Below are 27,110 nucleotides of genomic sequence, written 5' to 3' on the forward strand. Positions count from 1 at the left end.
AGAATCATCAATGCGTTTTACAGATGAGGCACCTGTGGGGATGTCACTGTCCAAGTCACTGTTAGGTGGTACAGCAGGATTTAAAGCCAGGTGTGTCTGGGACCCAGGTGTGTCTAGACCCACATGTGTACCTTGCCTTTGGGACTACAACTAATGCCGTGGCTCAGATTTGTTCCATCCCTCCTTTCCTCCTGGGTCCCCATCCCGTAATGCTCACTGTGTGTTTCTGATCAATCACAGGAAGGGACTATTTAAAGATGATAAAATGGAGACCCAGAGAAGGGAAGTGATTGATTGCCCAAGATCCCAAGCTGCTCAGGGGAAAAGCCAGGAGCAGAGGTCTGGCGCCTACCTCTTGCCCCCCTCCACCCCTCCACTGTACCATTCTGTTCCCACTTCTGGCCAAGGGAGCCAATAAGTACTTGGTGAGCTGCAGTGCCAGGTATTCTATATATACTGCACTCATTTCGTCTCCACATCATCCTTGCACGGAAGTCCTGCCCTGTTTTTCTGATGAAGAAACCTTGCACAGGGAACAGCCTAATAAACCTGGACTCTGGATGGGGCCTGGAAAGCCTTTCTCAGCATCCTCTCGCAGGTGAGAGGGAGCCCTCCTTCTAAAGGAAAGAGCTGGGGGGTGAGACTCCTGGTGGTAACTAACAGATGCTATCAGTCCAGCTGCTGCCCAGACTGGTTAGGTCAGAATGAAGTGAAATTACGCAACAATGCATGGCTCGCTAATATCTAGCTATACTCGGAATTTTCTGATGTACAGATGCCTGTGCCTGGATATGCAGCTCAGCTCAATCTATGGAATGTGCACAGCAGGACCCAGGAGGCTGTAAGAGCCTGGACTCAGAAACCCTGAGTTCTAATCCACATCATCAACCCTTTTCTCAATAGCTTTAAATGAAACCTTATAGGCAAGCTCAGTATCTATTATAGATCTGGTAAAGCTTACCTTACAGGCAAGCTCAGTTTCTAGATCTGGTAAAAGCAGGACTACTTGGTCTTTCCATTTAGTAGACGATGCCCTGAAAGGCTAAGGGCTTAGTCAAGGTAACTCAGGAAGATGAAGGCTGTGTGACCCACATCAAATAAAGAAAAAGACAGACTGAGCATTCACCACCTCTCCTCCCTGGCTCTCTAATGAGCGCAGAAGGCCACACCCATGGCAGCTCCCACACCCTTCATCACAGGCTCCACACCCACAGCAGGAGTGTGGCTGGAGAGGCTGGTGCAGGGAGATGTCACGGCCTTGGGTCAGACTTGGGAGGTCCCCATGGCGCTGGGAGTTGGAAGGAAAGTCAAGACCCAGGATCTACTTCTTGGAATTGATCCTATAGAAATAATTATGGGTGGGGCAAAGATTAAGTTCCAAAATGCTTCCCCAACGACCGGGGTGGAGGAAATCCATTATGCATTTATGAGACAACTGACAGTGTATAAGAATATGTGATGGTCTAGAGAGATGGCCTGAAGCACTTCTAAGTAAAAAAAAAAAATGTATAAAACAATCTGATTATTATGATTTCAGTTTTGTGGAAATTTTCTTTATGTATAAAAATGACTGGAAAGATGCTATTTTTCAGGTTTAGAAAGTAAGGATTCCCCCTGTGTTTTTGTCAGTTCTCTTCCCGCCAATCCCCCCCTTTTTTTAAGTGATAAGATTACAGTGCTACTCATATCGTGTGAAAAAAACAAACCCTTAAACAAAGGTGTTAAATATGACCCACAGAACCCAAATCTCAGGAAAATTAAAATTTTGTTCTTTTGCTTCATATTTTCTAAGTTATTCACAAAAACATGTTGCTTTTGCAAAATGCAAGAGAAAACCAAATTTTACAAAAAAGAGCAGACAATGTGAGGTAGGATGGGCCTGGCTCAGCCCTGGGGAGGGGCTGGGGCTGGGGCCTGTGCTGAGTCAGAGCCTGAGAGTGGGCCAAGAGGGGGATAACTGATCACTGTGGTCTGAGGCTCCTCTGTCCCCACAGTGTCCCAACAGCTGGCGAGGGACCTGGAGAATCACATGCACACAAGAGGCCTGGATATGACATCAACTCCCTTTCCTCCTTTCCATCCAGCTAGATGTGTCTACATACCTGCCTGGCATTTCAGAAAGATGATCAAGGAACCTGTGGAATCCGGCTCTGCCTCTGCCTAGCTGTGTGGATTTGGGCGTATGACTTAACGTCTCTGAACCTCCATTTTTCCTCTTTCAGCTGAGCTAATGCCTCCTGCACAGGGCTGGGTGATTGTGAGGGTTAAACGCCCGGCACATGGAGGTGCTCAGAAAATGGTAGCTCCTTTTGTCTCTGCCCATGACTGGCACACCGGGCAGAGGGCTCTCCAGGTAGTGTCCGGTCATTTCTTCATAATAGCTCCCCTTTGGAGGTCTTGCGGCCCAGCCCCCAGATCAGGTCAGCCCTGGGTATAAATCACTCCCCTGAACACCTCTAGAGAGCAAGATGCCATGCAATTTGGGCAACATGTCCTGGCCATATTTAGGTTCACCCGAAATCCAGCCTCCCTTGGCCACAAAGGCCTCACTTTCAGGGACAAAGCACCCTGGCTGCAGCCACTTACATTTTAGCCTCGTAGTCCTTCCACGCCTTCTCCAGCTGCTTTTTGGAATCCTGTGGTTTAAAAGAACACTTTGGCCAAAGTACTACCTGGGATTTGGCATCAACCAAGACTTGCTGCCTTTAAGGGGCTCCTGCTTGCATGCTCCCCTAAGCTGCTCAGGACATACTCCAGCAGACCCCTGTTCCCACAGCTCTGACTGTAAACTTGGCCCCCAACTGGCCCAACCAAAACCATTTCTCAGGGCTGATTCTCTTTTCCCATCTGACCGCCTCCCATGATTGCCAAGAATCAGTTGGGTTGGGTGGGCCCTGGTCAGGGGTGTAGGATTTTGGGTATCTGTCCTAAGTCCCCTCATCATAAGAATGAGGATGGGAGGATCAAGTTCAGTGCCTTCCCCTAACTTTACCCCACTGTTTTCTCCTGCCTGGCACTAGATCATCCTCTCAACAGGAAGGGTCCAGGTAGAGACAGAAGGGCTAAGAAGGCTACTCCAGGATACACAGCTCTGACTCGCTGGTCGCTGGCCTAGTTTGCCTGGGTCTCCAGCCAGGCTGCTCATACCCTTCTAAACAGCCGCAGACTTCCAAGGTATCTTGAGTCAGCCACGTGAAAAAGCTGCCTGTCTGGTTTGGGTGGTTTCCTAGGCTGCTGCCCAGTCTAAGGCAAGGAGGGAAGCCTCTAGGGAGAGCAAAGCTCCTCCCCTGGCTTTCTGGGGCAGACTTCTCAGGGAGATTATTCTGTCACCGTTGCGCTCCTGTGCCTAGAGCCACAGGTTCCCAGGAGCAGAGAGACCAGCCAAGCTTGGGAGTCGGGATCCCTGGCTCCCGCACTGGCCCCTCCTTCCACTAGCTGTGCAAACTCTAAGCAGGTTACCAAAAGCCTGAGCCGTTATTTCCTCAGCTGCAAAATGGGGAGGCCAGTACCCACAAGCCCACTTCATAGGGTTATTGTAAGAATGATATGAGCTATTGCACACAGAGACCTGGCAGACGGCAGCTCAGCCATCCTTCTTGTCCTGCGGGTTAGTGATACAGCGTCAGCACTCCCCCATGACGACCCCTTCGCTTGGCCCCTGTCCTCATCCCAGCCCTGCCTGCTGGCTGTGGTCTCCTGACTGCTCCTTCCTTGCTCCTCCTACCCCCTGGACACGCTGCTCCCCAAAAGGAGACTTACCTGTCGTCCATCCCTCAGCTGCCCCTTCAAGAGACTATCCAGGGGGAAAGAAACGATGTTGTTCAGGTTCTGAACCTGGAAAAACAGAGGCCCCCCGCCATCCCCAACCTTGGGTGAGTGTTTGTCTAGTCCCAAGGGGCTCAGGGTAGGGAGAAGCATCATGAGGCAAAGCATAGCACTGGAGGTAAAGGAGGCGGGGGAGACAGATGTGAAGACACAGGGGAGGCAGCTGGCCTCCCATAAAAGCTGCTACCCCCTCCGCTGGCCAATCCGGTCCTATCACCTCCCTGATGCAGGCACACCTAGGGTCAGTCCTACCTCCATTCCTTTGCCAGGAGCACCTCACCTCTCTGACGCTCTAAGTTCCACCTGTAGTGGCCATCTGTTGTTTTGGCTCACCCCTTTTTCCCCTCTCTGAGGATGACCCTCCACAAAGGGTCTGGGGAACCCTCTCACTGTGGCCACGTGGAGTAAATGCAGGAGCCAGAGTTGAGCACCCTGGGGCTACTGTGATCAGATCAGGACCAGGCCAGTGATGCAAGCCAGCCAGTCAGCCAGGATCCCTCCAGGGATTCTTCTGCTGATATCTGGGGAGAAAGACTATACCTTTCTTCTAGAAAGATGTGACTCTGGGTCTGCTGGGCCCACTGAGCAGATTCAGAAAGAAACTAAGAAAGAGAAAGCACCCAAAGCCAGATGCATGCCTGGGCCTCCCATTACAGAAGCCCATGAATCCATTTTCAAATATTTTATAAATGAAAAAACTTAATTTGAGCTAGGTTTCTGTCATTTGGAAACCCAAAATGGCACAATAATTCAGCCCACTGTTCAAGGCACATCTCGATCTCCCCTCTTCCAGGAAACCTTGCTGACCACTTCTGGCCCCTGGCCTCTGCTGATCTTCTCTTTCCTGAATGATGGTCAAAAACGTTGACTTTGGGGCCTCCCTTGGTGGCGCAACGGTTGAGCACTGGGCTGCGAAGCTGCCCACAGCGTCAGCAGCACCAGTTTGATCCCCGGCCACCAGCGAGGGTTCCACATGGCGTGGCAGACCTCTCCTGCCTCTGCCTTCTGTTCTCCACTCTGGCTCTGGTGAATTCTCTCACCCTCCCGCGCTTCTGACTGTACCCAGTGCTTGTATAAATAAATAAATCTTTTAAAAAAAAATGAGGACTTTGAACCAACCTGCTTGGACATCAATTTGTGCCACACTGCTGGTATTGCTTGATATCGTCCCACATCCCAGCTCTTATGTGCCCCTAGACACAGCTCTCTGTGCAGCCCCCGCAGAGTGCCCACCATAGAGCAGACCTTCCTCAAACATTAGCTTGACTGAGATGGGGGAGGGGAGGTTTAGACGAAGGAGGTGACACATTCTATTGCATTTCAGCCTTGTCTGTGCTCTGCGAGAGGGAGGGCGGTGTGCGTGGCAGTGCTGTGCGGTGCTAGAATGACCCATGGTGACATTAGCTAATTTACTAGGCGCTTATTCAAGGCAATTAACTTGTGTAACCCTCACTGCAACTCTGTGAGGAGGGGACAATTACCATCCCAGCTTGACAGATGCCACACTTGGAGTTTAGGCAGAGGGAGTGTGTGCCCAGGCCACACACCTAGTGACCAGCACAGAGGAGATTCAAGGCCCAAGTCTAAGCCTGAGGTCCAGGTGTTTAACCACCAAGCCAATGCCTCTCGGATTCTACCAGCCAGGGTGGGGTGGAGGGGGTGTGGAGCCAAGGAGCTGGAGGGAGGAGGCTCTCCTAGGAGGCCGTACAACCTGGCTTGTGATGAGATGTTGGAGTCAGATAACCTGCGCTCAAATCTGGCTGTGTGACCTTGCGTGAGCCACTTAACCTCGTGTCCTAGTTTCCCACCCTATAAAGTGGGGACAATTTGGTAAAGCCAACCCCGAAGAGATGTGCCCCGGGTTAAGAACCTCGCCTGCACATGGGAGTCTGTATCTGGGGGCAACCTGGAAGACACACGACAGACAAGGGAGGACATCACCAAGCAGTCCCATCAGGAAAGAAGCTGAGGCCACCAGGGCCGCCTGCAGGAGCTGGGGCGAGGCAAATTATAGGCTTTGAGACAAAGCAGATGCCATTGGGAGAATGAGGGATGAAAAGGGTTGAGGAAAGGCACAAAGATGGGAACCCCAGAATCTGCCCTCCCCTCTTCCCAACCTCCTCCAGGGGCCCCTCCCCTGTGTGAGGCTCTTCCTTGCCAAGACTCTCTCTTGAAGACAAGGCCCCTGAGTCTCAGAGAAGCAAACAGATTCGTCTAGACTGATGATGCAGGGAAAGGGGCGAACCCTTTCCCAGGTAGGTTAAGCCCACTAGATTCGCCCTGAGCCTAGGCTAAGGGCTGGGTGGCAAAGGGACAGGAGTCTCACCAGGTTCTTGAAGAGTGCAGCTACCTCACGGGTGAATACAGCCAAGTTCAGGAAGCCCGTGGACAGCTCGTGGCTGTTTTGGGACAGGTGGCTGTTGCCTAAGGATTCTACAGCCTCTCGGTACTGCTCCTCGTTCTCCACGTGGCCTGTGGACATAGGCAAGAGCACAGTTAGCTCCCAGGGCCGAGGAAGGGGCTGTCTGGCCAGGGTGGGCATCACACAGGCTCACTCACCAAGGCCGGAGCTGTGGATGACCCGCACAGCCTTCTTTATTCTCTGCAGGATGGCCTGGTCGCCTTCTAAGATCTGGAAGCAAACAAAGACAGACGTCCACGGATGCCCATCTGGGAGGGGATGAGGAGGCCACCACTACATCCTCCAAACACATACAGTTCTGCTGTCCTTGGAGACTCCTCCCCAGGTTCTCCCGGCACACCCCACCAAATACAAACTATCCTCTTCCACTCTGTGACACAGAAGCTCTGGAACAGCCACAGCACACCAGGAAGGCCACAGACTTTGTCCCCAACTTTAAGACAAGCCAAATAAACACAGGGACTCGAGGGCAGGTAGGTGTCGGGCCATGCAGACCTGGGCTGAATCTCGGCTCTAGTACTCAGTGTGTCAATCTAGATGAATCTATTAGCTTCTCCGAAACTCAGGGGCCTTGTATTCAAAATGCCTGAGCAGCCAATGCAGCACGAGTTCAATCCCCGGCCAGGGAGCTGACCCACATGGCGCAGCAGACCTCTCCTGTGTCGTCTGCTGCTCCCCTCAGCAGTGTATTTCAGTCAATCTGCCTGTTCTGCTCCCCACTCTGTCTCTGGTAAATTCACCCCCCAGCACCTCTGGCCTGCACCCCAGCTCTTGTATGCATAACTAAATAAAATAAATCTTTAAAAAAAAAAAACCAAAATGCAGATGATAGTATGTTGCTGAGAGAATTAACAATTTTCTCATTGATTAATAAGATGTGGACATCTCTAGATTCCCAAGACACAGACTGGGGAACCCTTGTTCATCAAACCCCAGGCTCACTGAACAGCTATGGGAGGATAAGAAGGGGGAGTGGGGATACCATGGAGGGGGTAGGGGAGATGAGACAGAGTAGAAGGGGCATGTTCAACCCCCACTGGGGAGAACTGGAGGTGACATCAGGCAATGCCCAAGCCCAGGGCTGCAGAACAAACATCACATTGCGGGGAAGGACAGAGAATGCCACCTTGACCCACCTTGATCCTCACCTTGAAACTTGAAAAGGGAAAAGTAAGAGGTGATTAACTTAAGGAGTTATGGCTGCACTCCAAAAGATAATATAGGTTAAAGATAGGAACACATTCCAAAAAGGTTTAGAAAAACCCCTAGCAGGCAGATCCATGTGCCTTGTACACAGAAGGTGCTTAGTAATTGCTTACTGAAATAGTCATGGTTTGCAAAGTTCTGGGACTGGGCCTTTGGGAACGGGACTATGTCCATGTCCCAGAATCCTTCAGGGTACTCACCCCACCCTGTGACACCATCCTCCGAAAACTGCCCTGCCCTCCTCTCTTCTTGAGACAGGCCCTTGCCATCTTTTTAATTCTAGCCAGAGCTGACATGACAAGCTGAGCCAATCAGATTCTGTCTCCAAGGGACTTGGACTCTGGGAAAGTGCTTAGTCTGGGACATCTTTTCCACCTGCACAAAGGAAAAAAAGGGACCTCCCCAGTGGTGCAGCGGTTGAGCGCTGGGTTGCGAAGCTGCCCGCAGCCTCTGTAGCACCGGTTCGATCCCCGGCTGCTCCCCAGCCACCGGAGGAGGGTCCCACATGGCGCGCAGACCTCTCCTGCCGCCCGCTGCTCCCCTCAGCAGTGTACTTCGGTCCTTCTGCCTGCTCTGCTCCCCACTCTGGCTCTGGTGAATTCGCTCACCCTCCCGCGCTTCTGACTGTAGCCAGTGCTTGTATAAATAAATAAATCTTAAAAAAAAAAAAAGGAAAAAAAGAACATGGCAGATATGTAGAAAGAAGCCAACAAGATCCATGCGCCAGCAAGGCGGAAGTAAAGACCCTCCCAGGTCCTGGCAACTTTCCAGACCCCACATCTGAGAGGCCCTTCCACACTTGCTGCCCCACAATCAAAATAGTCCTGCGTCCACCCAACTCATTCCCTTTAGTGCCTCAGCTAGTTTGAGAGTTCTCTTGCCTGCAGTGTGGCAGAGACTACTGGCTGAACCCAGTGTCTACCTCCTCTTCCTCCTTAACAACAAGAACCCTGTCTTTTCAGATGGCTACTTGGCTGCTCAGAATAAAGACTATATTCCTTTGCAGTAAATGTGGCCATGGGACTAAGTTGCCATGGGATGTAATGGATATTTCAGAAAGTATTCTTAAAAGGAAGCTTCCACTCTGTCTCTGGTGAATCCTCTCACCCCCCATATCTCTGGCCTGTACCCCAGTTCTTGTATGCATAAATAAATAAATGAATAAATATAAATAAATGTCTACCTTATTTGAGCCACTGTTATGCTGGGTATTCTGTCACCTGGAGAAAAACACTTCCAGAAAGTGTTCTTAAAGAACACTTAAAGAATACTTCCAGAAAGTGTTCTTAAAAGGAAACTGGGGGTGAGGGAGGGGAGAAGAGAAGGAACTATACAACTATTAGAATGGCCCAAATCCAAAATACCAATACCATCAGTGCTCTGAGGATGTGGGGCACCCGTGCTCTCAGGACGTGGAGTAACCAGAGCTCTCATTCACAGCTGGTGGGAATGCAAAATGGTACAGCCAGTTTGAAGCGAGTCTGGCAGTTTCTTACAAAACCACATATACTCTTCCCATGTGACCCTGCAATGGCACTTCTTGGTATTTACTTAAATGAGTTGATAACTTCATTCCACACAAAAACTTACGTATGGATATTTATAAAAGCTGTGTTCACAACTGCCTGAACTTGGAAGCAGCCAAGATTTCCTTCAGCAGGTGACTAGATAAACAGAGCATGGTCTATCCAGACAACTGAATTAACAGGCATTGAATGCCAAAGAGAAATGTGCTATTAAGCCACAGAAAGACATGGAGGAACCCTAAATGCACATCACAGAGTGAAAGAAAGCCAGTCTGCAAAGGCTACGTACCGTGTAACTCGAACTATATGACCTTCTAGAACAAGCAAAGCTACCGCGATGGTACAAAGATCTGAGGGGGGAGGGAGGGATGACCAGGTGGAGCAGAAAGGATATTTAGGGCGATGAAACAGCTCTGTGTGATACTGTGAGAGTGGATATATGTCACCATATACTTGTCAAAATTCACGGAATTCATGTAGACTGCCAAGAGTGAACCCTAACATGAACTATGCAGGTGATAATATGTCGGTGCTGGCTCAGTGGTGAGAACAAACGTGCCCCTGCTCTTCCTTTTGTTCTCTGTGGTGATGTCTGGAGCTCAGGCAGCCATCCTAGACTATGCGGTAGAAGCCACATGTTGTGGCTGGCAGAGGCAAAAAACAGAAGCCTTGTTTGTCCCTGGTGATGGGAAGTCGCCCGACCAGCCCTAGACTACATATCAGTAGACTTCTTTTATATGAAAGAGGCATAAACGTCTACCTTGGGGCCTCCCTGGTGGCGCAAGGGGTTAAGACACAACCTATGAAGTTATCCACAGCCACTGCAGCACGAGTTCGATTCCAGAAAGAAAGAAAGAAAGAAAGAGAGAAAGAGAGAGACAGAAAGAGAGAGAGAAAGAGAGAGAAAGAGAGAAAGAGAGAGAGAGAGAGAGAGAGAGAGAGAGAAAGAGAAAGAGAGAGAGAGAGAGAGAGAAAGAAAGAAAGAAAGAAAGAAAGAAAGAAAGAAAGAAAGAAAGAGAGAGAGAGAGAGAGAGGAGAGAGAATAAATGTCCACCTTATTTGAGCCACTGTTATGCTGCGTATTCTGTCACCTGGAGCTGACCCAGCTCTAACTGGTGCAGGCAGGTGAAACGCACCCGAATCGCCCATGGACTGTCTCTTGATGCCCTTGTCTGACTTATATGGGGAAAACCCTTCCCAGCAAGATACTATCCCTGTCCCTGCTGCTATTAGCAACCAAGGCTCACACAGCTATTCCTTCCTTCAACTAGTTTTTGGGTGCCTACTGTGTGTTCACACCCATGTAAAGACACACTCTCAGCTCTCAAGGCATCAACATCTGGGGAAAGAAAGAGCCAAGCAAATATTGTTAGATACTAACAATGCGATGTGATTAGGTCTGTAATGGAAGATAAACAAGGTGGGAGCCAGGGGGCAGGAGGGTTGTGTCTGCTTGAGAGGAACAGGGAAGGGGTCCCTGTAATGCTTGACTCCGAGCACTGGACAGGCAGAGAGGAGACTGAGAGGCTGTGAGATGGCAAGGGTGGAGGTGGAGAGGAGCACTGGGTATAAACTACTAGAGGAGGGAGGCTTGCTGTGGGAAGAGTGGGCAGGTCAAGGTGCATTGCTCATTTGTTCAATCCTTCGTTTCCGTAAGCATCTATTGGTGCCTCTTTCAGCCAAGCATGGCCCTTTCCTTCAAGAGACAAACAGACATTTAAACACGCAGGTGCCCAAAGGAGCACAAGAGGGGTGAATTCTAACCACCCTTTTCTTACCCACCTAAAAATCATTCACGCTAGGGTATAAATGACTGATAACTCATAACCTCTATGGTACATCAGGTGTGTGTGTGGGGGGGGGGTGTTGCGGCTAGGTGCTGGGGGCACAAAGGACAGTGCCACTAGCTGGAATCTAGGCTTTGGCTAGGACCAGCCAGGCAAGGCTGCCTCAAGGCCTTCAATTGGTTTTCCAAGCTCAGACTTGTCCCTGGTGTTCCATGGTTTACCTGCTTTTGTCCTAACCCTGCCCAGGCTCTTCCATGGGGCTTTTGACATTTGGCCTTGAGAGAAATCTAAGTGGCCATCAGTACTAACCCAAAATCCAGTACCTGAGTCATGCCCTACCACTCGACACCCTTGAATATTTCAGGTGATGGGGCACTCACTTTCTCCAGAGTTTGCACATTCTTCCTTAGGAATTTCCTCTGTTTAAGCTGAAGTAGCTATGTCTCCCTAACTCTTCTCTCTCTCAGTCCTGGGAACCTCTCTTGAACAAATCTATTTTCTCTTCAGTAGGATAGCCACGCATCCACACACACACACACAGTGCTCTGGCTTTTTGGTTTGTGTTTTCTGTAGGCAAAAGACCACAATGGCAGTACTAAGTCCGTGCCCAGTTACCCTGCTTGGAAGGGCCTTCTGTATGCCCCTCTCTGGGTCAGGATTCATCAATGGGACCCATTCTTCATTCCTGTGATTTCTCAGAGCCAGCTGCGGTTACCATAGCAATTCAGCCAAGGGGACAGAGAGGCTAAAGCTAAAGCCTTGAGAGCTTCAGATTTAATTTCACCCTCAGATATTGACTCTTTTGGATTATTATAATATGGGGTGTATGCACAACTTTTGTGGCATCCCATGACCATTATAGCCATAATGAATCAATCGCACTATTTTTCCCACTAACCTGGGTATGGGTCCTCATTCTGCCAAGAGAGTGCTACCAATTAAACTAGAGCGGGCACAGAAGATGTAAACCATTTTCTATCCTTGCTTTGGGCCATTCTGTTGTCCCTTGAGAATGTCTTCAGAAAATATTAGCGATAATTTCATAATATCTCCTCCTTTTACAAATTAAAAAAAAAAAAGGCTTGGCTGAGTTTCTTGCCCCTTTTATTGGACACACAAACAAAGGAAAGAATACAAACCAAACTTGTACTGGGCTTTATAGCGTGTAAATCAGTTTGACATCCACCCTTTAAGACTCAGAGCACCCAATAAGACAGCCACTGCTTCTATTCCCATCTGGCTGATGGATCAATGAGGCTCAGAGAGGTAAAGAAAGTTACCTGAGCTCACACAGCCAGAGCACAGACTCGATGGAGATGGAACTGGAGATGGAACCATAGTGTGGAGATGGAACCCACACTATTACAGTCTCAATTCCTTGTTCATTCTGCAAGCCCCAGACCTGGGAGGGCCAAGGAGTTACTACCAGAGCCCCGTGAAGCCACATTCACTACAGACCAATAAAAAGAAAGCCTCACAAATATACAGGACCACAGTTTGAGGGTGTATGCAGCTCTTCTGACCGATAAGACACAGAAATCATTCAAAGCATTCCTAAATTCATGGCAGTTATTTGTCTTTTTCCATAATTTTCAATCAATTTATCCTAAAAGTGCCACTATCACAGGTAGAGCTCAGTGATGTGGGTTCCCCAGAAGGTGGCAGAACACTGGTCTTTGTATCTCTGATGTCTACAAAGAAGATGAACTCATACGTACTCTATGCTAAACTTGAAAATTAAAATATGGTATTTTAATGAGCAACCCAAATTACACTTAAAACATTTAATAAGATGATATATACAACGCAAAAAAATAAAATTCGGCTTCTCATTTCTAGGATATGCAGAGGATGGAGCAGGTTGTGGAACCAGACCTGGGGACGCAGCAGTATGCAGAGACTACAAAGGCAGCGAGGAGACCCCTGAGGACTGGGAAATTGATGTTTAGAGATTACTGTTCCTGTGCTGGGCACAAGAACACAGATACAATATGATATTGTAGTTATGGAAACAAAGACGTCCTGACTGCTTACAAATCCATAGTGAAAGAAAGAAAACGTTTGCAATTTGCTTCAATAAGACGAGAGTCAGGGAAGCAGGGTGGGGGTGTGGACTGGATAGGACTGGGTTATGGGCAAATGGAAGTTCATCATTCTGTTCTGTTTCTGTGCATCTGCCAAAACCTCCATAATGAGAACGATGTGAGGGCTAGCAGACCGGCAAAATAGTCATCATAGTTACCTGATCCTAGTCCTTGCACCTTTGGACACTGATCTGGTTCCCTTTCAAAGGACATCTGTCTGGGATGGGAAAGAGTCTGGTTTTGGAGTAGTCAGCCTTGAGGGCCTGCAGTCCCGGACCAGCAGAGGGCAAGGGCTTATCAGCAAGGTCCTTGAAGGGGGCAGGAAGGGGCCCAGGCAACCACCAAACTCCATTGCCCAATTACAAAGAGGACACAGGTAGAAAGAGCACAGGATGGAGGGTGAGGAGACCTGGGTTCCACTCTGGACCCAATTCCTCACTGGCTCCAAGACCTTGTCATCTAGGCTTGCCATCTGCAAAATGGGACCAGCAGTCACTGATTCTCCAGTCCTGGAATCCAACTGCCCCTGAGAATCAGATCATACAGATTAGGAGAGCGTGTCACTCCTGCAAGCATGAGCTGTTGTGCGGCTATCATGCTCTAACTTTGCTTTTCCTCACCCATCTGTCCAACATCCAGATCTAGAGAAAGGCAGGGAGGATGCTTCCTGGGTGGCCGAGAGGAGGGGGGAAGGGTGGGACCCAGAAGTATTTGCTAGCTTCAGGGTAGTCCCAGTCAGCTCCACTCCCCTAATAATTGTCCACTCTGGGATCCCAACTCTGGCCCTCTCCATGCTTTGGGGCAGTGGGAGGGGCTGCAATAAAGTCTCTAACAGAGTCCCAGGCACACTGTAGGAGGCCCTGGCAAGTGCTAGGAGACAGGATGTCAGGCCTTGCCCCGATGGTGCTCACAGTCCCGAGGTAGAGGCAGAATGTAGATGTAGACGGCACTTACAAAGGGCTGTCACCTGCCTGCAACAGAGAAAAAGCCTGGGGGTAAGGGGGCATGCAGGAGAAGCACACTCCCCATCCTGGGATGAAGTGAAGCCTCATCAGAGCCTTGAAAACAGGGAGACTTTGGTAGAAGTGGGAAAGGGGAAGAGAGGAGAGGGCTTCCCAGAGAAGCCTCAGTACATCTGGGGAACAGCCAGGAGTTTCCTGGAGCCAGCACTTACAGGGCCAGCGGGGAAGTGGTGAGCTGGGAGGCCTCAGGGCTAAGCAGGGCCTGAAATGACCTGCTGGGAAACTATGCTAATAACAAAGGAGAGCTGAGCACATGCTCCTGTCACTGCCATGTTCCAGGCTTTATTCTAAGCACTTGATATACTTGGTATTATTCATGTAATCCTTTCAACAACCCCAGGAGGTTTGGCCAGATGAGGAAACTGAGGCCCAGGGAGCTATGGCGCTGACCCAAGTGGTAGAACCTACACTTGAACCCAGGGTGTCAGGCTTCAGAGTTCATGTTTTTAACCAAAACCTTCCAGTTTCAGCCTATAAGTGAAGAGAGGTTCCTGCAGGGCTCTAAATGAGAGAGGAGAGACTCGATAAATTCCTGTGGTGAAGTTCTTGTGGGTCTTGGCTGTGGACCCAGACAAGGCGGGAGAAAGGGGGCAGCCCTGTCCACACACGTGCCAGGGTGATGGGGAGCAGAGCACCGTCCTGCCCAAAGCAGATCACCCAACCGGCAGGATCACATCCAAACTCCCAGAATGAGTCTCCTTCCCGGCATGAATCCAGGCCCCGGCCCATCTCCTGAGTTCTCACTCTGGAAAGGCATTTCACTTCTGTGACCTCTCTCAGTCTCTTCAACAACCCTGTGAGGTGCTCCCCATATTGCAGATGAGGAAACTGAGGCTGGGGCTCAGCTCTCAGAAGAGTCCTCTGCCCCCAGAGCCCTCTTTCAAGTTATAGCAAGTTACAGCAAACTGTGAGGTAAATCCCAGCTCTCAGAGCTCCCATCATTTCTTCAAGGATTGCAGTGAAGATTCAATTAAGTCATGTTTTTTCTAATGGCTGAGGTCAGGCATCTTGAAAGGGAAGACAGACATTTTGAGCGAAGGGCTTTCCAGAGAGAGCAGCACAAGGCATAAGACCAAAAGCTCTAAAGGAAAGGGGAGGGGCAGGGAGGGGAGGGGTGGGGAAGGACAACATTGAATGTTAGGCCTGTCCCTGCCGCCAGTCCCTCTAGGTAAGTTCCTTCTTCTTTCTGTGCCTCAGTTTCCCCATGTGTACAATTTAGACCTGATGGACATGACCTCCAAATTCTTCTCTTCAGGTCAGTGCTCTGGGGCTCAGAGTCCAAGTTAATCATATCCTGCAAGGCTGCTCCAATCTCAGCCACCAGCAGGAACAAAAAGTCTCCAGATGGCTTTCATATGGGTAAGTCCCCACCCCCAGCACCCAAGAGTGTGGGCTGGGGCCATGCTGGAGGAGTACAGGGGTCTCCTCTGTATCATCCATATGGAGGGGGACCCCAGCCTAGCTGGCCGCTGACCTGCAGCCCCTGCCCTGCAGCCCCTGCAGTAGCTACCCAGCAAGCCCTGGGAGGGCCAGCCCCGGTCTGCCCAGCCCCCCAGTGTGACCTGCCCCGTCTCGTCCCCCTTGGTTGACTCCTTGCTTAAAACGAAGGGGTTGGGCGGCGACATGGAAGACGCCTGCCAGCCCTGCCATTTATTATTTCAGGATCCCTCAGCCTCTCGCTGTTTTCCTTCCTGCGCTGCTGGAGCCTGTGACTGGCCGTGCGCCCCCTCAGTTGGGCCCCCAAGCCTGGGAACCTGTCCAGCCTTGCCAGCTCAGCCTCAGCAGCTGCCCCTTACGGGGTGGTGGGAAGTGGGGAGGAAGAGGGGCTGCAGGAAGGGAGCCCCACCCTCGATGTATGCTCAGGCCTCTGCAAGCTCCAAGTTTCCTGGCTGGGCTTTTCCTCAGGAGACTGCTCAGTAGTGATGAGCTAAGAGAGCAAGAACTCTGCTGGACAGTCCACCAAAGATTCCCAGCTGAGCCCTGGCCCCAAGCCCTGAGGCCCAGCCAGCCTGGGGGAAACCCAGCCTGCCCTCCTGGACAGAGCGGTGGAGGGCCCCAGACTCCCATCCTCAGGCTTCTCTCTTTGGCCTAGTGGGATCCCTCCCTGCCTCCCCCTGGGCTTGACAGCCATCACTAATCCCTTTAACACCAGCCCTATCCAACTTTGTGCAGTTTCTTTAACATGTCAGGCTGTTTCAGGGTGACAGAGAGCTTTGCTCACACTGCTGTGCCTGCCTGGAGAGTCCCCCCTCCCCTAACCTAGCAAAGCTTCATAGGGCCCCCTCCCTATCAGACAGAACTGACCCCTCCAGAACTCACCCCCAACCTTTATGCCACCCTACACAGACTTTTATGAGACCGTTCATGGCCCTTATTTATACTTCAATTTTCTCTTTGGGGCTGAAAACTTGAAAAGGGCAGGGACTGGCCCCTTTGGCTTCGTGTCCAGCACACCTAGCCCAGAGCCTGGTGCAGGAGACACTTGCAAGATAAATGGGCAAATGAATGAACAGATATTAGTAAGGCCCTTTGGGAACACAGGAGTTAAGATCTCATAGTTGTGAGGTCCAAATTCTGGTTCCAGTTCTCTTAGCACTGAGACCCGGGGCAAGGGGCTAGCATCTCCAGCCTCTGTTTCCCCATCTGTCACATGGGATAATAACAGCACTGATCTCATGGGACTGAATGTAGTCAGGCATTTAAACTTCCCTGGCACACAGGGAGGGCTGCTTGGGAGCTACCCTGCCTGCAGACACTATCTCTGTCTCCTCAGGCTGCCCAGGGGAATCCCCTGAAGGGTTGCAAAAGAGGCCAGAACCTCACTAGAAGCTATTAAGTCAGAGTCCCTGGGGTGGGGGTGTGGAGTGAGAGGTGAAGCACTCCCATGCGTTCTGAATCCCCAAGACTGGACACTTACTGTTAAAAGAGTTACCAGATTTAGCAAAAATCAATACAGGACTGGCAGCTATATTTGAATTCAGAAAATGGCTGAGTAATGTTTTAAGTACGAGAAGTCTGACCCGGCTATTGCTTGGGTATCCTGTACGTTACCTGTACGGAGACCCTATTACTAAGCTATTTCATTTCTCTAGCCTTAGCGTCTGCTGGGGGTGACAGGGTTCATGCATGGGAAAGCCCACAGCACAGCCTGGTTTGTGCTATTCCTATTATTATTGCTTCTAACCACTTCAGGTGACATGAAAGAACCATGAAAACATAAGGTGAACTAAAAGAAGCTGGGGACAAAAGGCCTCCTATTGTGGGACTTCATTCATACGAGCTGTCCAGTATAGGCAAATTCACAATGGTCAATTTTATCTTACGAGAATTTTATCTCAATTAAAAAAAAATCCCTACCGGGCCTCCCCGGTGGCGCAGCGGTTGAGCGCTGGGTTGCGAAGCTGCCCGCAGCCTCTGCAGCGCCAGTTCGATCTCCGGCTGCTCTCCGGCTGCTCCCCGGCCACCGGAGGAGGGTCCCGCATGGCGCGCAGACCTCTCCTGCCGCCCGCTGCTCCCCTCAGCAGTGTACTTCGGTCCTTCTGCCTGCTCTGCTCCCCGCTCTGGCTCTGGTGAATTCTCTCACCCTCCCGTGCTTCTGACTGTACCCAGTGCTTGTATAAATAAATAAAAATAAATAAATCTTTAAAAAAAAAATCCCTACCTAACAGTAACCAAGGGACTATAATGTGCAGGCCTGAGAGCTTCTGGGCTGGCTCTCAACAAATGTGTGACAAAGAAAGGGGTGAGTGAGAGAGAGTAGAAGGCAGAGCTGAGGGAAGAAGCCGCCCTGTCCAGCACTGGACTCAGCTGTGCATCTGACACTTGCAAAGTACATAAGCTTTCTCTTTTTGCTTAGCTGCCAGGACAGCCCCACCTTATGCCTATTGCAATTTCCCCCTCTTCTCTCTGTGGTTCCTTATGTCTTTAACTATCCCACAGCATAGTTACATTTTTGTTTTTAGTAAAAGGGAATTAAAACAACTTATTAAGTATCTGCTATGTGCCAGGAATATGCTAGAAGCTTTATATGTAACTTCCTCAAACAACGAGGAGTTATTATCATCCCTGATGTATAGATGGGGAAACTGAGGTTCAGAAAGGTCGTCATTCACCCGAGTTACATGACCAATAGGAATTCAAACCTGGGTCTGTGTGACTTCAGTTTCTGGACTCTCTCCCCAGACCTCAGCCTCTTCCCTATATGCTGTGAGTTACCAATCATATTCATGGGCAAGAGTCCTTCTCCTTCCAGGATAGAATGCTGTGTCTTGCCACCCCTGTGCCCTCGGGACCTACCACTCCACCTTCTGTTCAATAAACAGAAGCTAACAGATCACAACCGTACGTGGGCATGCAGCAGCTCACCACAATAGTTGTCACCCCGACTGCTCATCAGAGTGGTGTGGGGAACTCAGAACCACTCACTTATCCAGGCCTCACCCCTAGGAGATTCTGATTCAGTAGGTTGGGTGGAGCCTGCTGTATCTGAAGTTCTTAAAAGCTTAGTCAAGGTCAAAAACCAGCTGAGAACATTTAGCAGCTGTTCCTAGCTCAGCCTCTATAGTGCCTCCAGTGACCCCCCCAGTGAGGCCCAATCACCACATTCCTAGGACAGTGGGGGGGCAGGACCCTGCTTCAGTGGGCCTCATTACCTCATGGGCCCTGGGCCTGAGCACCAGGCTCCCAAAGGACCCTTCTTGCGATCACATCTGTTTAAGGACTATACTATCAAATTGCCTTCAGCAACAGCATTTTCCTTCTGCTCTGACCTGAATGTTCCAGTTTCTATCCCCAAACCCGCCCATGTCATGTCAGTGGCCAGAAACTGCTGAACGCCAGGCAAGGAAGTGAGCACTAGAGGCTGAAATTGGGGAGTGGAGATTGAATTTGAGGCCAACAACTTTCGAGACTGGGTTTGAGGTTGACAGCTCCTTGGAGGCCCTCTGTCCTCAATGTAGAGACAGTCTGGTACGTGAAGAGGCTGGGATCAGGGGGGCTGGTTCTAAGCCTATCCTGAAAAACCCTCTCGGACCAAGTTCCTGTTCACCACCCATGTCTGTGCTCCCTTTCTTAGAAGAACGTCCCTTCTGCCCTTTCCTTAAATCAGTCCAGGCAGTGTGGAGGGAGCACTAAACCTGTTTGAAGGTCATCGATGGCTTTCATGTTGCCAAGGCCGGGGGTCATGTCTCTGTTATTCTTATTTTGCCTTTGGACCTTTGGCATCATCTGACAGAGCTGAGCAACGCTCCCTCATGGAAACATCCCAGCTTCCAAGGCACTGCACTCTCTTCATTACCCACCTTCCTTCCTTCCACCGGCAGCTCCTTCTCAGTCTCCTTTATTAACACCTTTCCCCATCCCCATCTCTGGATGCTGGAGCTCCCCAGAGTTTGGGTCCCGGCCCCCTTCATTCTTCTCCCAGGGGGATCTTGTCCAGACCCCCAGTCTTAAACACCAGCTAATGCCACATGAGCACATTGGTTCTTGGACTGACTACCTGCACAAGCATCCTAGGGTGCTGGTTTAAATGCAGATTCCCAGACAACCCTACTGTCAAGGATATTTGTCATTTTTTGCCTGTCAGCCCTCTGTACATCCATCCTACCTCTGGGAAATAACTTGCTGTCAAGTAGAGCTTGCTATCTGTGAAAGCTAACATGACTGATTTCTTCCTTTTCCAGCATCCCTTGCAGCTAAGGGTACAGGCAGGTAAGGTAGGGCTGGTCAGTCAGAGGGAATCACTGCAGACTGACTTAGAAGCACAGAGCAGAAGATCCATTTTACATAGGTGGCAACAGCAGAGATGGAGCCCAGTGCCCAGGGGACAGCAGCAGAACAAGCTGTGATATTCAGTTTGTGGCAGCAGTGTCCTCACCAAACTGGCTCAGTGCAGTGACTTTGGCTGAGATCCTGCCTGCTGCCTAACCCCACCTCTCCAGCTTCCCAGAAATTCTGCGAACTATTGAATATTCCCTTTCAACCAACTCCTTTTCTGTTTGCATCAACTCAGGTTGGTTTCTGTTACTGCAATAAGAACCTAAGATACAGCTACTGAATAGGACGCTCTGGGAATGTTGCCAGTACATACTCACACAGATGTGTGACTGAACCCTGCTATCTCAACGATGACAACTCTCAAATGTGTATCACCATGACTTTGACCTCTAGACTCATATATCCAACAATCTGGATGTCTCAAAGACCTATACAGAATTCTTGATGTTCTCCCAAATCTGCTCTCCTAGATTTCCCCTTCCTTTAGAAATTTGGGAACCATTCTTGACCAGTCCCCCTACATGCATCCTATCATCAAATCCTGATATTTCTACTTATAAAACACTTCCAGAACCTGCCCACTTCTCTCCACCCATCCCAGGATGCCACCATCATCTCTCTAATGAACAACAGCAACACCCTCCTTAGCTCCTCTCCTGCCCGCTCCCATCCAGTTTCTACTCAGTGGCTGGCATGATCTTTCTAAAAGAGTATTTGGATCACATGGCTTACCTATAGAATAAAATCCAAACTGTTATCGGGGCCTGCAAGCTTCACTATGTTCTCTCCCCTGCCTACCTTCCCAAATCAAATGATGGTGTTACTCTTCCATTTGCAGCTGGCCGTGTTTCTTCCCCTCTGGCCTCCTCTCAGAGTCACAGATACTCCAAATTCTTTATCACTTGGGGGCCTCTGCCCAAGCTGTTCCCTCCATCTGGAGCACCCCCACCCCATACACACACTTTTAATCTCTATTAGTGATCCTTTTTAGTTTTCTTCTTTCATGTATGTTATCCAACCAATATTTTCTGAGTACTTATGATGGCGCTATGGTACTTTCCAGGGATTAGATAAGGTGAGATTAGATGCTATCAAGGCAAAACCTAGTGAGAAATGTTATTTTAAAAAAGAATATACAAACAAATGTAAAATTTACATTGCTAAGGGCATAGATACGGAGCTATTGAGAACTGAGCTAGAGAAAAACAGACTAGTTAGGAGGCCACTGTGGTGTTCCAGGGGAGAGATGATGGTGGCGGGGCTGGGGCAGGGATGGAGAGAAGCGGGCAGACTCAGAAATGCGTAGAAGGAAAAATTGATGTCCTTGGGAAACAAAGTATGAATGTGGAGGTACAAGGCTCCTAGTATGTGTAACAGCACAGAGGGAGGCTCCACTCCCTGAGAAGTTAGCACTGGAAGGGCCAGCCTGGGGGGAATGTGGTTCTGGACATGTTGAGACAGCTAAGTGAAACAGCCAAGTGAGCAGTTGGACACGAGGGTCTGGGCTGGAGGTACAGTGTGTGAGTCACCTACAGACGGGAGAGAACTAAAACCATGGGTGTGGGTGAGACTGCCTGGGGAGAGAGGCTAACATGGGAAGAGATGAGGCCCTAGGAACTTCAAGGTAGCTGACCAGGAAGATGAGCCCTCAATTCACTTATTACAAGGTACAGTTCCCAACTTGTTTGATTGTTTACCTGTTTACTGCTATCTTCCCCAGAAGACTAAAAGCTCTGCAGAGCAAGAAGTGCCTCTCTTTTTACTGAGCCATGTATCTGCCATGTGCCTAACACAGGGCCTGGCCTGGAGCAGAGCTGTTATAGAGCAACCCCGATATTAAACGAGTTCCTGGCTGTGGGTCCTCACCCGCGCGCTTTATTTTATTTTATTTTTTTTTAAATAGAGGCATGTTTTATTTATTTATTTGTTTGTTTGTCTGTTTATACATGCACTGGGTACAGTCAGAAGCGCGGGAGGGTGAGAGAATTCACCAGAGGCAGAGCGGGGAGCAGAGCAGGCAGAAGGACCAAAGTACACTGCTGAGGGGAGCAGCGGGCGGCAGGAGAGGTCTGCGCGCCATGTGGGACCCTCCTCTGGTGGCCGGGGAGCAGCCGGGGATCGAACCTGCGTCGCAGAGGCCGCGGGCAGCTTCGCAACCCAGCGCTCAACCGCTACGCCACCGCTCACCCGCGCGCTTTAAAGGGACTTATGAATACTCTACTACAGACACACGCCAAAGGGTTAATAAAAGGTTTATTTACAAGAGAAAAGGAAATAAGGAAAATGTATAACTCAGGGAGAAAAATAGGGAAATAAAGTCACTACACTGCAGAGCTGCTGTGTCCCCTGGCAGGGCTGGCCTCATCTCCTCGGGCAACGTAACTGTTGCCACTGGTTCTGACTGTCCAGTCAAAAGCTCATTGACATTCAGGGCCCTTCAAGTCTTGCTACATGTCCTTAGCTCTCCAGTCCGTCCTTTTAATTCCCCTTCACCTGAGCTTGCCAAACTGGGGTGCAGCTATACCTAGGTAACCAGGGTAGCACAAAACAGGATGAGCTCAGTGGCTCTCCCAGGAGCTCAGATTGTGCCAAAAGAAATGGAAGTACCCCTTGGACATGGACCTCCAGGCCCTCTCTCTTCCCTGAGATGTGTCCCCTCCTACAGGTTTCTGTGGCCATGTTTACCCTGCCTGATTCTATCCCTCCACGACCTCTGCTGATGAAACCAGGGGTGGAGACCCAGCTTCTGGAATCAACCCAGAAACTGAGCTGGGCCCCCAAATTCTCTGTCAGGAACTTGGAAGTGGGGCACAAGACTGGCTGGGTTACCTTTAGATGCTGGACAGATGAGGTCACGTGAATATGGGGGCTGAAGCTGCGTTCTGGGCTTGGGTGATGACAAGTGAGGAAAAGCACAGCTCAATATACAGAAAGAAACAGGGGCGAGAATGATGAAGCAGCTGCCTTTGTTCCTGACAACTTCCCTGCCTCAAGTGAGGCCCTATCGAGGTCTTACTTACGACCCTTCAATTCCATGAGGCACCCCGAATTCCTTAAAATAGATATCCCTGCAGCGTAAATAAGCTTATGTTTCTTATAAACAATCTCCATGAGGATATCATTTTTATTATTTTTTGTAAAATGAAAATTTTACTATTTTTGGTAAAGGGATTAGACACAGAACCAAGCAGAATGTAAAATTCACAAGAATATTAAGAATAAATCCAAGATTCAAAAAGGCTGAAGTCACAAAGGAAAAGATAAATTTGACACTGATAAAATGTCAAACTATGCATTACAAAACATGACACCAATTCAGGTAAACATTCCCTCCTAACCGCTACTCCCTCAGCAATAATGTATTTTCCCTAAGGACATACACTGGGAAGCACACACATTTCCACAGCATTTACCTCTGGGGAGAGTATAGGGATTGAAAAGTCATCACTTTAGCCTTTTCTGTTATGTCTTTTAAATTTTTTTTAAAGATTTATTTATTTATGCATGCAAAAGCTGGGGTACAGGCCAGAGATGTGGGGGGTGAGAGGATTCACCAGAAACAGAGTGGGGAACAGAACAGGCAGAGTGACCGAAATACACTGCAGAGGGGAGCAGCAGGCAAGACGGAAAGAGCTCTGCTTTGCCATGTGGGTTGCTCCCTGGCCGGCTGGGTAGTGAACTCTTGCTTCGTAGCGCAGTGCTTAACCTCTTGCGTCACCAGGGAGTCCCCATGTCTTTCAAATTCTTAATTAAAAATTATGCCCTTTGTGCAATTAACATGGCACTAAATCAATCTTTCTCTCCACACACACACACACACACACACACACACGTCTTTGAAGATCCCCTATTTGTGGCAGACAGCTTTATCTAAGACCCACTGGTAACTGAGATGTACAGTATCCCATGAATTCTCAGCACTGGTCAAAATGGCTTACTTTGTTCCTGAATATGCTAGGCTCTCTTCCCTCCAGTTCTCCAAATTCATCTACTAGTACTTTCTGATTTGTGGAGCTTTCCATCCTTAAGACCATCTGAAGGTGTCACCTTCTCCAGGAAGCTCTCCCTGACTGCACCATCCTTACTGTTCTCTCTTCCCTGCTCCACCAGCCTCTATGGGCACTCAGGACAGACTCCTGGAGTTCCTACTTATCTCCCTGAGAATGGCTGCATCTTCCCAACCATCCAGCAAACCAGAGCAGTATCTTTGTCTTTGGTGCCTAGCACAGAGATGGCTTGGAGAACTGAGCAAAGAACAGGGCCTCCCCGGTGGCGCAGCGCGTTGAGTGCAGCACTGTGAAGCTGTCCACAGCCTCTGCAGCGCAGGTTCGATTGCCAGCCAGCCAGGGAGATATCCAGATTGTGCGGCAGACCTCTCCTGACTCGCCCACTGCTCCCCTCAGTGCAGCTTTCAGTCCGTCTGCCTGTTCTGCTCCCAGCTCTGTCTCTGGTGAATCCTCTCACCCTCCCGCACCTCTGGCCTGTACCCCAGCTCTTGTAAATAAATAAATCTTAAAAAAGAAACAACAACTGAACAGAGAACATCCTTGAGTCACACAGACCCAAGTGGGACCTAGGCAACCCATTTTCACCCCTGTTACTGTGAGTATCACTGAGATGATGGATGTAAGGGTGGGGGCCCAGGACAGGAAGAAGGAGGGTCACAGAATATTATACTCATTAATATTCCCTGACATTTGCAGTTTCACAATTAAAATGAAAAAAAAAAAAAAAAAGCAGGGAGTACCTGGTGAAAGGGAATGCCAACATCAAACTACGGGTAAATATAAACATGAATGCAAACCAAACAGGGACCTCAGGAAAGTCCAATCCAAAGGTCAGATTCTAACTTTTTGGGCACTGAAATGCTAAAGAGAGACGCTGTATTTGGGTGCCACAAGCTTTTCAGTTGCAAAAATGAACACTTACATGCAAAAAACCGAAGTCCCAGAGGCAATGGAGGCTAGGTTTTGTCAGATTTGAATTACAGCAAAGCTGTGCCCTCACCAGGGCCTGCTGTGGTCTCCAGACCCATTCCAAGGGTCCCCCACTCACCCCTCCCCCTCACACACAAGTGAGCCACAAAGGCCAGATGCAAGGGCATAAACGGGCATTTCTGTCCCTGGACAAGGGTTCAGAGTGCAGCCCCTTCTGCTGTTCTTGCTTTGATTTAACATTTTAATGAACAACCCAGAGAAGAGGGTGAACTGTGAAAGCCCTAAGGATGCCCACGACGGTACTGAGCTCTTTTAGGTCAAGTAACGCAAGTCTATGAAGACAAACTTGAGGAAGCGCTCTCCTCAGGATAAGGCTGTGCGATCTCCCAGTTAGATATCCACATTCACAGGCAGTGAATTCCAAGCTGCCAAGAAAGGAGGCCAAAGTACTGACGACTTCTTTTTTTTTTTTTTTTTTTTTTTTTTTTTTTTTTTTAAAGGAGAACTCTTGTTTTTTTTTTTTGTTTGTTTGTTTATTTATTTATATATTTATACTAGCACTGGGTACAGTCAGAAGCGCGGGAGGGTGAGAGAATTCACCAGAGCCAGAGTGGGGAGCAGAGCAGGCAGAAGGACCGAAGTACACTGCTGAGGGGAGCAGCGGGCGGCAGGAGAGGTCTGCGCGCCATGTGGGACCCTCCTCCAGTGGCCGGGGAGCAGCTGGGGATCCAACTGGCGCTGCAGAGGCTGCAGGCAGCTTCGCAACCCAGCGCTCAACTGCTGCGCCACTGGGGAGGCCCTACTGACGACTTCTTAATGTCACTAAAACACATCCCCCTATTATGAGCAAAACACTAGGTTGAGCTCTATAAGAGAACTGAGGACCAATCACTGCCGAAAGAGCTGTCAATTAACCGGATAATCATTCCCTTTATCAGGAGGCATGCTTTACACACACTGACTCATGTAACACCATACCCTGTCAGGTAAACATCGCTACCCCCATTTTATAGATGCCAAAAATGGAGCTTATGCAGATCAGGGCACCCAAGTTCACATACTGGCAAATTACAAGTCCAGAATTTGAACACAGGCCGGCCTTCCCCAAAGTCAATCTTCTTTCCACAATTTTGTATCATCCTTACAAAGTGATACACAGAGTTGGAGGGTGTAAGTTCAGAGAGGAGGACAGACTGTCCAAGACACTGATCAGCCTAGGGTATTATGAACTATTGAGCTTTGCATCTCCCACACTGTCGCTACTGAACATTCTTAGGAAGATTGGAAGGCGACAGTCCCTTCTGGGTCCAGAATGCCCCAATTCAGGGGCCCCAGTTCAGTGGGGCCCAGTTCAGGGAATCTTCTGAAAGGAAGTTGCAAAAGCACTTTATTATCCCCTGGCCCAAAGTACTGGAGTGTCTGTCCCAGAATATTCCCTGAAGAGGAGGCTTGGGAAAGCACAGAAGGTCTGGGGAGAGGAATGAACTCCAATGAGCAGGGGAATGGGGTGGGGCAGCCTGCTAGGGCGAAAGAAAAGGCCTGGGACGCTTTGCAGAGAAAGACAAAGAGGAGAGGGGAGGGGGAAGCCTCTAAACTTGCCAACAGCCTGGCCAAGGTGAACCTCAGCTCCTGGCGCCTTCTCATTCGCATTCATTCCACAAACACCGGCCAGATCCCAGATCGCAGAACTAACAGCCCGGGGGACGGGGCCTCACTGCAGCCCGGGAGAAGTCAGTTCTGGACCAGGGCAGGAAGGCCTGCCTGTTCTCCAGGAGAGTGACTGGGGGGCACACTTGTGGGGTCTCCAGATGAAAACCCCAACAGATGCAGAGAGGCGCTGACCCCCCCCTGCTCCCCTCGCACGACAGGGCAGGTCACAAGGGCCTCGGGGGCATGTCCCCGACCTGTTACGTCTGTCATCAAGGTGACTTCGAGCTCCCTCACAAAAGGCCCCCTGGGCCCTTCCTGGCCTCGACGGCGAGGGGCGCAGAAGTTCGCGATGCGCTGGGTTCTCACAGATTCAGAGACGGGGTTGGTTTCTGGGGTGCGGTAAGAGACATCTAGCTGGGTCACGCCTATGAAGGTCAAGGCGAGGCCCGGCCTGGACCCCCGACCCCTCCCGCCTCGGCCCCCTCACCTCCTCCCGCGCCAGCGCCGCCCCCCGGCACCGGGGCATCTTGGCGGCAAAGGCGGCGGCCCCGGCCGGGGAGCTGAGGTCCTCGGCGGCGACGGCCAGAAACTCGGCGACGCTGAGCTGCTCGGGCATGGCTGGCGCGGGGCGGGGGCACCGGGGCTGCCGGAGCAGGGAGCGGGGGGCGCTGGCTGCACCGCGCTGGGCCGGCCTCACCACCCGCCCCGGGCGCCGTCCAGGCCTCCACGCCCCGCCCCCCCAGCGCGCCCCGCCCCCGACTCCGGAGCCGGGGCCAAGCGCGTCGCGGGGCGTCGGGGTAGCTGGGAACTCCACGCCCCTCCGGATCCTCGGCCCCGCCCCCTAGAGCTCTTAGGCCCCGCCCCCTGGCCGCCGGG

General features: G+C 50.2%; 1 protein-coding gene across 3 annotated transcripts in view; it reads right to left on the minus strand.

The window, feature by feature from the left end:
* The window catches only part of ASAP3 (ArfGAP with SH3 domain, ankyrin repeat and PH domain 3), a gene marked incomplete at both ends in the record, with an annotated part of 41,044 nt that extends 14,194 nt beyond the window's left edge, over positions 1-26,850 (minus strand). For 2 of the 3 annotated variants that reach the window (XM_084243869.1, XM_084243868.1), the window contains 5 exons: positions 2,587-2,636; positions 3,760-3,834; positions 6,152-6,297; positions 6,385-6,457; positions 26,722-26,850. In XM_084243869.1, coding sequence (XP_084099995.1) covers positions 2,587-2,636; positions 3,760-3,834; positions 6,152-6,297; positions 6,385-6,457; positions 26,722-26,850 — 473 coding nt within the window. Of the gene's footprint in view, positions 1-2,586; positions 2,637-3,755; positions 3,835-6,151; positions 6,298-6,384; positions 6,458-26,721 lie in introns of all 3 variants that reach the window. The other variant, XM_084243870.1, reaches the window with a different exon arrangement.
* Positions 26,851-27,110: the final 260 nt, after the last annotated feature.

The sequence above is a fragment of the Talpa europaea genome, assembly GCF_964194135.1.
Source record: "Talpa europaea genome assembly, chromosome: 9".
Classification (NCBI taxonomy): domain Eukaryota; kingdom Metazoa; phylum Chordata; class Mammalia; order Eulipotyphla; family Talpidae; genus Talpa; species Talpa europaea.